The sequence below is a fragment of the Lactuca saligna genome, chromosome 3 (genome assembly GCF_052625555.1).
Source record: "Lactuca saligna cultivar CGN05327 chromosome 3, ASM5262555v1, whole genome shotgun sequence".
NCBI lineage: Eukaryota > Viridiplantae > Streptophyta > Magnoliopsida > Asterales > Asteraceae > Lactuca > Lactuca saligna.
Window position 1 is genome coordinate 29090738 of NC_136419.1, and position 16388 is coordinate 29107125.

A 16388-nucleotide genomic window follows, 5' to 3' on the forward strand; every position below is an offset into this window, starting at 1 on the left:
CCTTGCTCTTAGCGACATCACATACCTTATATTTGGCATTCAATTTAAATGTATTGTCTCATCGTCATGTTAGCATACATAAATTTGCTTTTTTCAATATTTTGCTTTGTCTATAGGATAAGTGAATGCTTAAGTTCCACTATATATGATAAAATCAATTTAAGTTCTACGATGTTAAATAAAATCTACAAAAAATAATGTAATTTGTACCTATGAAATTACAAGTTTGAAAATACCATCGTTGCATGATAAAACGGAAGAAAACAATGAGCATCATCATTAGCATGCTCTATACATCTCTTAAGAATGCGTTAATGGAATCTATGAACTATGAATAAGTTATTATATAGTTGAAACATTACAACAGCAAAATAACTAAAAACATTGTCATAAACTATGAAATAATAATTAACAATTTCGTATACCAAATTAAAAAAGTAATATTCTTCTCATTATTTTTGAACCATGTGACAAAACATCTATTATAAAGTTGATAACTGAAAGAGCAATAAAAATGAAAAATCCAATATACGAGATCGACTAAGATTGGATTCAATGATAATCTGATAATTGTACATAATTACCAGCTTCGGTTTGACCATGCCCAAAGACTAAATAAACTAAGCTCTGGCTACCTGAGAAATGCCAGGGGGACCCAATGGATGCTTGCATCCATTCCTCAGAGGCTTGTTTCTGTTTCTATGAGGTACAAAAATATTTATATATAATGTTGTCCATTTTGGAAAAATATTATCATGTTTTTTCATTTCATGTACTTTTCACTTCACTGTCTATTTGGATGGAGGACGTGCTCTCGAGAACACCGAACTTATACCCGAAAATGTTCGCCCAAAAACCCGAGAGCTTGTACTCCCATCTTCTGTAATGTTTATGTTCAGCCCCTGTGTTGGACTCTCTACTGCCTTCTCTTGGAAAACCTGCATCATCATATATTCATTCATTCCCAAAACACACTCAATAAATTTATAAATAAATAAAAACTTTATTCGTGGATCAGAAATTACCTTCAAACCAGAGGCAGAAACAGCCGTTTCCAAAGGCCGTTTAGCCTGAAAATGGAGACTTCAAGTTTTTTAAAAAAAAAAAAGTTGGTTTAGTCGAATAGCTAAATGGACAGAAAGACCTACTTTGGGAGATCCAGGGGGTGATGGTTGTAGCTCTTCTATTTGAACAGGTGGCAGAGATAGAGTCTAACAACACAAACAGAAAAAAGTTACACAGTGAAAAGTATAATTAATGCCAAATAAACAAACAAATTAAACTAGGATGTTTTAAATTTAATAAACTAATTGCTATTTCTTGATTAGAAGTTTACCCTCTGTGGTAATTCAAGAGCTGGCCTTGATGAACTTGATGGGTTTCCCTACAAAAATTCAAAATTATTCCCTACAAAAATTCATTGAAATATTTTAATTGTAACTACCTGAATGCGTTCCACAGATGCCTGTTTTTCCAATGTTAATGCAGTACGAAGCAACTTAGCCACTCCTAGGTTTGTGTCATCCTGCACACATACATCAACAAAACATTTTAATCAAGTCAAATTAATAACTTTGACCAATTGACCTAACTTTATATATAGCTTTAATCTAAAACATTCAGTTACCTGTTTCAATTCAATCCTACTCAGCTTACTCTCCTGTAACAACAATTTATCAGACAACATATCAGAAAACAATATCTAAAAAGTCAAAAGACAAAATGGAAAAGAAACACACCAGGGTGTAAACCGCATTATGTACAGATTGAACATCTAGAGCAATCACTTTTGTATCCCCACGTATTAAAGAAACCTACAAGTTTTTTTTAAAACAAAATATAACATAATATTTTACATACAAAACACAAAGAAACTAAGCCAACCTTTATCTTGTCGTACCTCCTCTTTTGTAGCAGCTGTAATTTCTGCAACCTCATCTAAACTGCTATCCACACGATCAATCCTTGTAGATAAATGTCTCTTGGTAGCCTAAACAACATATAATAAACAACCCAAATTAATAATAATAATAAAATAGATATATAACTAAAACTTGTTTGTTTTATATTAAAATGACTTACTGCAAGTGATGAGTAGACAGTGTCGAGTTGTTTAGCTACAGCACTTGTGGCATCAGATAAGCTTCGTTTTGTAGCAAACATCATATCAGGAAGCTTCCAACCCTGTTAATGATACCATATTTGTTAGTTGAAGAAAAACTATGTACAAGTTAAAACTGTAAAAAAGTAAAAATATTTATATATGAGCTTATACTTATATTTTACCTTCCACCAAACATATCCGTATCCAACAACAACAACAATGATAATGACACCATATTTGTTAGCACCTTAATGAGAAAAATAATATATCAGGTATTAAAGAGTAAGAAAAGAACCAATTTCAACATGAATCGTTTCATATTAAATCAGAGAATGCACTTCAAATAAATAAAAATAAAATTCAACAGACCTGATGAACCATTAGTGGTTACAATTGTAACAGGTCTATTTGATGCCAGGAGTTGTAGCTCCTGCCTTAGGCTGTTTACCTGTTTGAAGTAAAAAATATAAAACTACAATCAAGTATTTTAAGAAAGTTAACATATCATAATTGTTTAAAATAGATATTCAGACCTGTGCCATTAACGAATCACTGTGTCTTTTTGGAGTTGATGTAGGTTTATCATCGTTTCCAATCATTTTAAGTACCTAGTAAGAGAGACAATTGCTAAACCTTAAATCACAAAATAATAGAAACCAGAAAGAATGATGTTTTATAAAAATATATGATTTTTTAACATAGGAAAGTAATTAGCTAGCAAAGGGGCTAATAATACTAACCTTTGAGGCACCAGAGAAAACATCATATACACTTGGCAAGCGTCCTTCTTTAGCAAGAACTGACCCAACAAGGCCTACAAATATACAATCATGAAGTTGATTAGCTCATTTCCCTTTATGTTTTTTCATAGAAATTATGAAAGATACTCTCATCTTTTCCCCCTATTTACTATTCTGATGTTCTTTAAATAATCACTATTGAAGAGCTAACGATAACTGTAGGTTCTGTTAGTGCTCTCACTTCACCTTTTATACTGTTACCAGAAACTGATTCTGTTATTAAAGTATTCCACTACACTCACGCTAATCATCATCACATTCGCGTGCCAATTGGATTTAAAACCTAAACCAAGCTCAAGCCCTAGTACCAATGAAAAGAAATTGAAAATAACGCGATTATATAGTTTTCCTTTCCCACACAAAGGTTTCGTTCAGTGAATCACTCGCAAAAACCAAAAAATTGTAAGTAATCATCACCAGTTAAGTACTAGTAACGTTCTTTGAATATGGTTGACCAAAAAACTAAGCCGGGTGATTAGATTAAGAAGAAAAGGTTAACATAGCAATCGTGAAATAATACCTGCTCCAATGATTAACGTCAGCTTCCCCAGAGGAAGAGCCATGATCGGATCAATCAAGTACAAGGTATTATACGAAGATGGTGAGCATTTATTTTCGCCGAGGGTGAATAAATTAGGAGAGCTTGCAGAACAAGAAGAGTTGAGTCTGATTTCTTGTTCGTTCTTCTAGATAATTTGTCGAAATCGTGGTTCGCAGCTGTTAAGTTATGAAAACAAACCCTAGTTCATGATGGCCTTGCAAGATTGTATTGATGCCCCAACTGCTCGAACCATTGCAGCGACTCTATTCCTTTTCTTCAATTTTTCTTTTTTCTTTTATTATTGAAACCCTCTATTCACATCATACCGATATCGTTACCAATTTACCATTCATCTATAACCAAATGCAGGCCCAACACTTGAAGCCCACTTTGAAGCTTAAGGTAATTGGTAGAACAAGTTCTCTTGATACGTGAAATGATACGAATATATACGTTTTTAAACATATGATACGAAAATACTAATTTATATACGCATTGTCTAACCATTTTTAATCAAGGAAAACATGCACTTAGTTTTGTTTATACGTTTCGCGTGTCGAGTATATATACATGTTTATATGTGTTGCATTTTAAATAAATTTAATTCATGTCGTATACGTGTTTATACAGGTAAATTTATGGTTGACACATGTAAGACAAGAACACAAATTTAGAAATTGTGTTGACACGAATAGACACTACAAACGAATTTAGAAAACCGATACACAGAAAACTCGTGTCTTGTTTGTGGCTTGTCAATCGTGTTGTGTGTGTTAAATTGTCTGGTCTCAATAAAGTGTTTTTTCATAAAAATGTTTATTAGTTTAAGTTGTAATAAAAATGAGTTTTTAAACAAATGTTTCGATTATCTTACGTGATAACAAGAAGCTATAAATTGATATATCTTTTTTTTTATTTTTGAATAATCTTATAATTATTTTAGGAGAAGAGATATTTACTTTTTAAAAGTAGGGAATATGACTTATCAAGGTAATTAAATTTTCAGTATGTTCACATATGGGTAACTATCTTTGTTTTGTACATATCTAGGTAATAAACTTTTTGGAAGTGTTCACATATGACCATTATGACCTGCTATAGCAGGTTAAATTCTAGATGTGAACACTTTCAACAAGTTTGTTATCTAGATGTGTACAAAAAAAAATAGTTACCCAAATATGAACAAAACGAAAATTAAAAATTAAATTACATGAATGGTCCTTGTGGTTTGGGGGAATTTGTGGTTTTGGTCGCTAACTTATTTTTTTAACATAAATGGTCGCTACTGTTTATTTTTGTTGCGCGTTTGGTCCCCGTCTTACCTAAAAATACTATTATGCCCTTATTAATTTATTTTTTTAATTAATTTTCTTATCTATGTATTTACTTTTTACATATTTAAAAAAATTAATAACACATATTTGTATCTCCTCGGATGGTCCTTACTGTTTATTTTTAATTAATTTATTTTTTTTAACTCGGATGATCCCTACTGTTTATTTTTGTTACGCGTTTGGTCTCTATCTTATCTAAAAATACTATTTTTCCCTTATTAATTTTTTTAATTAATTTTCTTATTTATGGATTTATTTTTTATAATAAAAATAATATACCCCACATATATGCATCGCATCACCATAAACCTGAAACCACATTTGAGAAATTTAATTTGAGTCTTACCATTCACCATCTCATCTTTGATCCTCCCCATCTTCTATTTTTTTCCATCTTTAGTAACATCGACGTCTTCACAGTCCTTTTTTTTAGTACTTCAACTTTGGCGAACCAACACCATAACTTACTGTCTCTTCATCTTTAGTGGGTTGTGGTGTTGATTCGACGGAGTTGAAGGACCGAAAAAAGAAGTGATGATGAAGATGTCGATATCACTAAAGATGAAAAATAAATAGAAGTTGAGAAGGATGAAAGATGGGATGGTGAGGAGATACAGATATGTGAGGTGAGGTCTACTAATTTTTCTTAAACACATAAAGCATAAGTACATAAACAAGAAAATTAATTAAAAAAATAATAATAAGGGCACAATAGCCTTTTTAGGTAAGACAGAGACCAAGTTCGTAACAAAATTAAATAGTAGAGACCATCCGAGTTAAAAAATTAAATTAATTAAAAAATAAATAGTATGGATCATTCGAGGAGATACAAATATGTGTGGTATATTAATTTTTTTTAATATGTAAAAATTAAATATATAGATAAGAAAATTAATTAAAAAAAATAAATTAATAAGGGCACAATAGTATTTTTAGGTAAGACGGGGACCAAACGCACAACAAAAATAAACAGTAGGGACCATTTAAGTTAAAAAAAAATAAGTTAGCAACCAAAACCACAAATTCCCCCAAACCACAGGGACCATTCATGTAATTTAATTTTTACTTTTCGTTTTGTTCATATTTGGGTAATTTTTTTTTTGTACACATCTAGGAAACAAATTTGTTGAAAGCGTTCACATCTAGGATTTAACCTGCTATAGCAGGTCATGATGATCATATATGAACACTTCCAAAAAGTTTGTTACCTACATATGTACAAAAAAAAGATACTTACCCAGATATGAACATACCGAAAAGTTAATTACCTTCATAAGTCATATTCCCTCAAAAGTAAGGAGCATGGCTTTTTAGAAACTCGTTTTTGAGAGTAGTACAAAGTTATTTCAAAAATATTTTTTTTTATTTTTCAAACACATTTTTAAGTTTATTGCCTTTTTAAAAACTAACGAGTCAATAAGGTTGTTTGGCGATGACATGGTAAAGGAACATGTCGTGCATGCGAACACCACCCTTTCTATGGCGGGGTGAGTAAAATCCAAACCGCAAACCGAAAAAACCATATAAATCGAAACTGAAAAACTAAAACCGGAAATGAAAATCGGCGATGTGGTTTCTAGTCTTCCAAAAATCACAAAAAACTGAACAACACCGCATGTGTGTGTGTGTGTATATATATATATATATATATATATATATATATATGTCTGTTCAATCGAAAACATTTTTACTGCGCGAACATTTGAAAACAATTTATACCACAAGTTTTAACTAATAGAAATTATATCGACATTTTTAAAAAAAAAATTGATGCCCCTCATACACTCATACACACTTACATTCCCCCCCCCCCCCCCCCCCACACACACACACACACTCTCTCTCTCTCTCTAGATCGGGACCATCGGACCACTGTCGGAACCTCCGCTAGAGCCACCGAACCACTACGAGAACCACCATAACACCGTCGGAACCACTTTAATGATGTCGGAACCACCAGACTGTTGCATCTACACTCCAGATCTGCTTGTTCACCACATTTCCTTCATCTACCTCCACTTTTCCCGAATTATCACCTGATCTTGCTACATCGGCCACCGGATCTCGTCTAACGGCCATCATATCTCGTTTCAATGAATCTCATCGGATCTAAAGTAGAAATCATTCAGTTCATCACCAAATTAACTTGTTTGTCAAAGGTTTTTGTCTTCATTTATGATAATCTGAATGATATTCTAGCAGGTGAGAATGGAAAAAGGACGGAGGACTTGAATATATGAATCTAAGCTTTGAATTCACACAACCAAAAACACATTTACATGTTAATCAGTCGTCTCCGGCGAGATATCTCCACTGGATATCACATTTCACAATATTATTTCACTGACCACTAGGTTTCTACCGGATCTGAAGCAGAAGGCCACCATTTTCCGATCACGTTCACCAAATATGAAGAAGGCGACAAGATCTGGTTTCACCGACCGCTGCTATTGAATCCACTCACGACAAGCTCTTATCAGAAATCATGGAGTTATCACCATTTCGCTGACTACCGTCGTCGCCTTTGTTCTCTGTTAGGCTTCGTGATTTTCAGCAACATTCAGCTCCTTTCTCATGGTAGCTCTCTCTCTCTCTCTCTCTCTCACACACACACACAAACACTCTCTCTCTCTCTCTATCTATCTATCTATCTATCTATCTATCTATCTATCTATCTATCTATCTATCTATCTGTGTGTGTATGTTTTTCTCTTCCTCTAACTATGTCAAATTCGGTCCTTCATCATCATCTTACTTACTATCATCTTTATCATATTTACACTTCACGTGCGAAACCAAAATCACGTGAATGATCTTTAACAAATTATGAATAATGTAATCAAGCATCTCAACCCCATTTTCCTTCAATTTAGCCTCGAATTCATCCACCATTGTGTACTTCCTGCCTATCTCAGTAAGAAATTGCACCAAAGCTTTATCCCCGAACCCAAGGTGAGATTCAAGCTAAATACAAAACCTTACATACCAACAAAAGATATTCGAGTTTTTTTAAAACTCGGTTCCTTCGTCTATGATTCAATGGGAATTAAAAAAAATACATATATGTGGAAATATAATTTGACAAATTAAAGATAAGGAAAAGTTGGAATTAGGTATCATGACTCATGAAGCAACCTTTGCCGTTCAAAAAGAAATATGTTAAAGAGATAACGAAAATTGAATTTAAAAAGCCATTTAATTACTTCATGAGTTTGCCTTTGATTTTAATAATAATAATAAAAAAAGAAACAAAACATATCAAATTTTATAAATTTTTTCCTTTTACTTAACCATTAGGGCTGTAATTATTTTTTTGTAATCATAAATAAAATTTAACAATGATTATAAAAATCAATTTTAATCATTGTTTATTTTAAAAATGCTGATTTTTTATAATTTTAAAATAATAAAAACTTATTATACAATATATAATTAAATAAATTTTGGCTTAGATTGGATTATTATTAAGTGTAAAAATTATATTTAGTTGGATTGAATGGGTGGAAGATAGAAAAAAGAGTTTTTTTTAGTATATAATTGTATCGAATTTACTTGTTGATAAAAAATTTTCTAAATTACACAAGAAAAATTAATGAGTCAAAAATACGAAAACGAATATTATTCATATTAATCATATATGATTAACTATATATAATCACATGTGGTTATATACATGAGAAACATTATTAAATCCAGAATGCAAAAAAGCATATTTAATGGAAAATGAGAAAATAAATCTTGTTCCTATAAATAATTTGTGATTGTATACATATAGTGAAATATGATTAAGTAAACGAGCATAACTTTTGAATCGAGTAAGAAAAAATGAATTTTGTCCATATAAATCACATGTGATTAAATATGTGGGACTAACTATTTAATTCGAAAATAAATATTATCCACATAAATCATATGTAATTATATATATATATATATATATATATATATATATATATATATATATATATATATATATAAGCAATTATTCAATCAAAACAACAAAAATAAATATTGTCTATATAAAGCATATCTGATTAAATACATATAATCGTATGTGATTATATGTATCTAATCATATGTGATTTATGTGGATGAGATTCATTGTCACATCTTGATTCAGTAATTGTTCTTTGTCTACTGTAATCATATGTGATTGAATACATTTAATCATATGTGATTATATGTATCTAATCACATATGATTTATATGGAAAAAAATAATGATCTCTATATAAATCATATGTGATTAGATACATATAATTACATATGATTATATACACAAGAACAACTATTGAATCGAGACCACAAAGATAAATATTGTCCACATATATCATATGTGATTAAATGCATATAATCATATGTGATTACATGTATCTAATCACATAGAATTTATGTGGAAAATATTTAATTTCACATTCTCGTTTAATAGTTGTTCTTGTACATTTAATCACATATGATTTATATGGAAAAAAATAATGATCTCTATATAAATCATATGTGATTAGATACATATAATTACATATGATTATATACACAAGAACAACTATTGAATCGAGACCATAAAGATAAATATTGTCCACATATATCATATGTGATTAAATGCATATAATTATATGTGATTACATGTATCTAATCACATAGAATTTATGTGGAAAATATTCATTTTCACATTCTCGTTTAATAGTTGTTCTTGTACATTTAGTCACATATGATTTATGTACACAAGATTCATTTTCGTGATTTTGATCCAATAGTTTTTCTTTTTCCACATTAATCATATATGATTAATACATAAAATCACATATGACTGAATACATAAGAAAAAATATTGAATCAAAAACGTGAAACGAATATTATCAATAGAAAAATCATATGTGATTTGATACATATAATCACATGTAATTAAGTATATAAGTACAACTATTGAATTGAGAAAGAAATAATGAATCTTGTCCATATAAATCATATGTGATTAGGTACATATAATCACGTATGATTATATGTATTTAATCACATATGATTTATGTGTATAATATTCATTTTTGGTTTTTTAATTTAATAGTTGGTCTCGTGTATTTAATCACATACGATTTATGTGAAAAAGATTTGTTTTCACGTTCTTGATTCAACAAATCATATGTGATGAAGTATATATAATCACATGTAACTATATGATGGATTTTAGGTCAAAATACTAAACTAGAAAACAATTCTTAAGTTCACATGCAACCTACTTTGGATCTATGTTTTAACTATTGAACATATAACTTTGAATTGCAAAACAAGAACCCTAAGGAGAGAGGCTATTTTCGAAATTAACCAGTTAGGGTTGAAGAGTTATAATTGGTAATCCTTTTGATCTTGATCTTCTTGGAAGCTTAGCACCACAAATGTCATGCCTCTAATGAAGTCACACCCAAAAACTAGCAAGAAGGAAACTTGAAGGAGAGAGGCTAGGGTATGCAAAAATCAGCCCTAGGGTTTCTTCAAGGAAGGAGTGACCGATTTTAGGTGCTAGGAGGCTCCTTATATAGCTAAGGGATCTAGGGTTAAGGGAAAACCCTAAAGTTCCTTTGCTTGGGGCCTAAGCTTATCCAAAGGCCTTATCCAAGTCCCTTTGACGAAATCATCAGGGTATCCCCTAATTGGTTAATTTCGAAAACCCTAAAGTTCCTTTGCTTGTGATTGTTTGGACACATTTTTATAGGTTTTGTGATAATAACTTGGAAAACTGCGAGACAATACTTGAGACGAGTATGAGTAGGTGTGAATAGTAGTAGAGGCCTATATTATCGGAAGCACAAGACTCACACTTGGATCGGGGAAAGTCACAGGGTTACCAAGAAGCTAGTAATTGATTTCGTTTTGTTCTAGTATGTCGTTACCATCATTTCGGTAATGACTAAGAAGATGATTATTATTCCGACCCTAGTGGTCATATCAAATTGAGTCCGACTACGATAAGTATGTTACGTGGTTTAGAGAACCAAGTTCAATGTAACATCTGACTTAAGCCAGCAGATTGAAGCGAAAGATAATTGAAGCGATCAATAGAAGTATCATGCTTTTTGTTAAAGAATCCTGTAGCTAGAAGTGCTACATTAGAGCACGAAGGAAGGTATAGTCTATTCTGGAATTTAACTATAAGAGATTTGAGTCTAAGCACACGATGAGAGGTCATTAGAATATGACACATCGGCCCATTGTAGATATCAAATAACTTATCTTAAGTTTGTTAAGAAGAAGAAGGAGTCTTTGATAAAGATCGAGATTGTGACATGAAGGTCATGATTTAAAATCTAACAAGAGATAGAGAACGGGTGCAAGATCAAGCACCGCTTGCAGTTAAAGAAGTCCAAGAGTTAGAAGGAACATAGAAGTTACGACTATTACCTAGGATGAAGAGATAACGTATGGAGTCATTATACAACCCTGTTTCATTGATGATTCCGAAACGTAATCATCCTAAGGGGGAGATAATTGTAATGCTCGCAGATCCGGGTTAGTCAATTTAGAGACAATGAGCATCAAAAATGAGTTTTTGATGGAAGATTATTTAGAAAGAATAGTCATAATAAAAGTTGTATCATGTGTTACAAGGATTCCGTACATATAAAGAACACCAAAATCTGAGTTATAACGAAGAAGTTATGGCTCGTTGAAGTTTTACAGCAAAATCGAGACGACACGACACGACGTAAATAGTGAATTTACAATAGAAGACTTTTTGGCCTTAGTGATCTAAACAAAAGTCGTATTATACGTTAAACCAAGAGCGTGCATAAAAAGAAAGCCCAAATCTGACTTAGTATGAGGAAGTTAAAATTTTTCTAAGATTTGGCATAACAATGCACAACCCGGAGTTCGAATTTTAGATCGAGCGGTTTTTGGCCAACGCGACCTAAATGAGAATTGACGATCTCATTAATAGGAATTCAACGACAAAAAGACAGACGAAAATGGAGTCCGTATGTAAAAGTTATGAAATTTACGCGGACATTTAACAGTGTAATCACCTCCTACTGTTAAATTGAAGATCGGTCGAGAATTAGCCGACGGAGTAAAAAGGAAAGTTGTAGATTTCATTTTTACCTACGCGTGGATATAAATAACGTCAAAAACGAATCTCTTATGTGAAAGTAATGGACGAAGCTTAGTCTCTACTTTTCGAGCGGGGGGAATTCGATACAGTTTTGTAAATCCGAGATAGAATGAGAATTAGTCAACAGGGTCTAAATGAAAGTTATAGCACTCGTAAATACCAACGCGTGGATATAAATAACGTCAGAAACAGAGCTTGTATGCGAAAGATATGAACGAAGCTTAGTCGCTACTCTTCGTGCGCGATAAATACGATACAGTTTTTGTAAATATGAGATAGAAGGAGAATTAGCCGACGAGGTCTAAATGAAAGTTGTAGTACTTGTAATACCAACATGTGGATATAATGAACATAGAAAACCGAGCCCGTACGCGGAAGATACGGACGAAAATTAGGGGCTACTTTACTATAAAACTCCTATAAATAAATGGTGAACTCTTCTTATTTTCTTCACACCATAAGCCTTTCTTTCTCTCTCTAACTTCTCTCTACCCTCCCTAAACCCCTCCCAAGTCTCGGGAACCTCCATAGCACGAGAAGGAAGCCTCGGAGCGCCCGACGGATCCGAGAAGAAAAGCTTTCTGCTCGGAAATGCTACTCCAGCGAAGCCCGGTTTTTAATAAAAGCTCAATGTAAGTGAGCTACGTCTATACTATATTTAATATAGCTTTTATTTAAATATAGTAATGTTATTAGAACCTTATAAAAATTATTTGGGCTATTATTATGAGTTATATAAGTTTCGTTATAATATCTTTTTAACCACTCGCGGTACGGGGAATCTGGTTTAGAGGGCCGCTTGGGTTGCTGGATTCAGAAGTGCTATATGCCAAAATGATCCTGCCCTCCGGTGTTCCATGTATGGCCCTGTCTGTACATAGTGGGTGAAAAGTATTCTGTTAATGCTTATATAATAGTAATAATAGTTGGACTATTAATTATTCTCGACGAATATTAGACAAAAATCTAGTGGTAATAATACTATGTTCTGTCAGAGGAGTTGTTTAAAGTAAACGAAGTGTTGTCCAAGTACCGAGTCACCACCTTATCAAGTGAGTGCATAGTTACTTTCATTTTACACATAGATATGAAGTATTTTATATAAATTATGTGTTATGTGTGCATATTGTCTGTATACTTGCTATCTATGTTGGATGAACGATCTTATACATGTTTTAAACGATTTAAACTGTATACGTATTTATTATCTACAAATATGTTGGGTATAACATAGGTAGATGAATGATGAGAGATAAAAGATGATATGAGTGAACATTGGAAGCTATGGACTTAGTGCCAATTGAATAAACATTGGTAGTTATAGACTTAGTACCTGATAGATAAATGTTGGTAGCTATGGACTTAGTACCTGATGGATAAACGTTGGTAGCTATGGACTTAGTACCTATTAGATAAACGTTGGTAGCTATGGATTTAGTACCCGATGAATGAACTTTAGCAGTTATGGAATTAGTGCTTTACGAACTGGCATTGGCAGCTATGGACTTAGTGCCTGTCTTATAAACACTGGAAGCAAGGGTCTTCGGAATGAACAAATGTGGGATAGGTGACTCTTAGGGTAGACCCTTAAGAGTAATGGGGATTGGGTAATTGAGTTGATTGTTTGATGTTTAAACATAATAATTATATAATTGTGGGTTGAAAACCCTATGTACTCACCAGGTTTTCCAACCTGACCCACTCAAGCTTATTTGTATCACATGTGTCGATACGAAGTTACTTTACACTGAGAGATTAAAGAGATGTAGATCACTAGTGTAAATGATTGTAACTTCTGTTTATGCTTATGCTTCTGTATTGACAATGACATCCCAAATGTTTTAAAATGAATAAAAATACATTTCTTCGGAATGCTTTGATAATGTATTTATCATGTTTTTCTAGGAAAAAATTCCGCAACATTTTTATTAAAAGAGTTACTCTGATTTTTATAAATCATAAACAAAATCGGTCTTTTCTGGACGTAAAAATGGGGATGTCACAGAGATTATGGAACCTTCCACTCAACTATTTGATAATTGCAAACTAGTCCCTGTACTTTATAATTAATATAGTTAACCCCAAAACTAATTCTAATTAATTTCTGGCTAACTATTAATTAAACAATATGATTTCTAATTAATATATTAATATTTTAACATATTAATAAATCATTTATATTAATTTATTAATCTTATAATAAATTAATATCTCTATTTTCATCCTTTCCTTGTCTAGTTGCTAGGTTTTAGGGCAACCCAAAAGGATTGTGTTGCTTTCAATTCAAGTATATACCAATTATATTTATGGACTTAGACACCTAATCCAACAGTCTACCACTTGGATAAGTCTGTAACTATAACTGATAGTATGACTTCTAAATTTGACCAGCAAATTGTAGCTTCCAAAATCCGTTGCCGAACTCTGACCCAGTCAGTTACGTGTCCTAAGATAAGTGATCACTTCTGAACAAGAGTTGCCTTTTTTCAGAATATGTCAATATGGTCCTTCCAAAAATTAACACTATACTTCCAACTCTCTTTGAACAACTAATCTTTGGTAAACCTTAGACTGTCCTCAACAATTGTTTAATCCTTTTAGTCATATCCAGTTCTAGAACTTTTCCCTTCTTAATGCCCCAAGCATTTGGAAAATTTTAGAAAGGATGAATATAGCACATGTAATCGATCCTATATCCAAAGCATATGTGACACGATTCATGATGTCTCACATAAAGACTAAACCAGTCTTTTGCTATAATATTTTCCATTTCAATTTGCCAAGTTATCATAATTCAAATTATGAAAAGGGATGTCGTAATCATAATCGAATTTTAGAACGCAGATAATGGACCCATATATAGAATTTTCTTATGTTAAGCCATTCCAACATAACATTCATATATATACTTGACTAAATACGATTAAAACCTCAACATAAGCTTTTAGATTTGAGATAAAGTATAATTTCCTCTCCCTTAATTATAGCAAAACAACTCTTTCCTAATTGAAACCTTTTGTTTTCTATAATTAACATTGCTAACTTGCAACCTTTATCATAATTATCATGCTCCCGCTAACATGATGATTATTAGCATAACACTTATGCTCCCACTAGCTTTGACGTGTACTTAGAAATCAACTGGACTTCTAGAAATCAATACTTTATTGACTTTTTTACCAAAGTTTAGATTTCTGATACTAGATTGCTTTGATAAAACTGTAGCACCTGGTTCCTGGTATGTAAATCTTATTTGAGTATTTTCCATTTTTAGCCTTGGACTTGGCGAGTCATAGGTCCGACTCGCCGAGTAGGGAAGAGACCCGGGACACGTTTAAGTTGGCGACTCGGCGAGTCACCGCTGTTGGATGAAACCCTAAGTTTCAGGGGTTTGCATCCTATTTAAACCTCATATCCACCCCTTGCCAGCGCCCATTCACCCCCAGAGCTCCCAACCCCCGTTCTAAGCTTGTTCCTTGAGAGTTTGAGGCTATTGTGTGTGTTCTTGAAGGCTTTGAGGCAAGAAGGAGAAGTAGATCAAGAGGAAGGAGAGCCATCCAAGCATCATTGTGTTCTTTCAGCAGTTTCATTGAGGTATACCCTATTTTCCCCCTGTTTCTATGCTTAAGGTTTCATTTAAGACATTCTTGAGCCATTCCCCAAGCTAGTATGTGCATAATGTTTCGTAATAAGTTGTTTGGCCTCTAGATCTAGGCAAGATTGAGCTCCAGGAGCTCAGATCTGTTAGCTTTATGGACCCATGTGGCTTGTTCACCCTATATCTACCCTTTTGAGGCATTTTGAACCCTAAAATCCATATTGGTGAATATCTACACGTAAAGTTGGAAACTTTACGTGTGATTCGTGTCCTAGAAGCCCAGATCTGTGAATGGCATGGACTGGAATTGAACAAATTGGTGTAATTAATGGGTGCATGGCAACGACTCGGCGAGTCGTTCATGTGACTCGGCGAGTCTGCTCGTGAGTCTTCGAGTTGTCCCCTTTTGCTGTATCGAGTTTGAGCAGTGCGTCACAGGGTGTGACTCGGTGAGTTGGAAGCTAAACTCACCCATGGTAAGACTCGGCGAGTCATGGACTGGCTCGGCAAGTCCAAGGCAATCTTCATAGATCAAGAACAGACTCGGTGAGTTGTTCATACAACTCGGCGAGTCTAAGCATGAGTGTTCATCGGATGAAGATGAACTCGACGAGTTGTTCATACAACTCGGCGAGTAGGATGAAGGACTTGAACATCAGTTTGGATGGAGAACTCGTTGAGTCAACGCCTAACTCGACGAGTAGGAACAGAACCCTGGATAGTCGTTTGGACATGAACTCGACGAATTGGATAGCCAACTCGACGAGTTGGGTCAACTGGAAGTTGACTCCGACTTTGACTTAGGGCATGGTCGCGGGGGGGGGGGGGGGGGGGGGGGAGGGTCATTTCACCCAAAAAGGCAGTAAATAGTGATTGATTGAGTATGTGTGGGAATTACAGCCGGAGGATT

At 33.3% G+C, this 16388-nt stretch overlaps 1 protein-coding gene across 2 annotated transcripts; it reads right to left on the reverse strand.

Moving 5' to 3' along the window:
* Positions 1-429: 429 nt before the first annotated feature.
* Positions 430-3739, reverse strand: LOC145034939 (uncharacterized). 2 transcript variants are annotated; one of them, XM_078983508.1, is made up of 14 exons: positions 3425-3738; positions 2845-2918; positions 2638-2712; positions 2474-2552; positions 2287-2351; positions 2083-2184; positions 1901-1990; positions 1740-1814; positions 1628-1660; positions 1445-1525; positions 1337-1384; positions 1149-1211; positions 1026-1070; positions 430-938 (listed from the first exon to the last, which is right to left on the reverse strand). In XM_078983508.1, exons 1-14 carry the CDS (start codon positions 3465-3467, stop codon positions 792-794), a joined length of 1020 nt encoding a protein of 339 aa, XP_078839634.1. In that variant the 5' UTR covers positions 3468-3738; the 3' UTR covers positions 430-791. The 2 variants fall into 2 exon arrangements, with proteins under 2 accessions (XP_078839634.1, XP_078839635.1); XM_078983509.1 differs by lacking the exon at positions 430-938 and having other exon boundaries at positions 1028-1083; positions 3425-3739.
* Positions 3740-16388: the final 12649 nt, after the last annotated feature.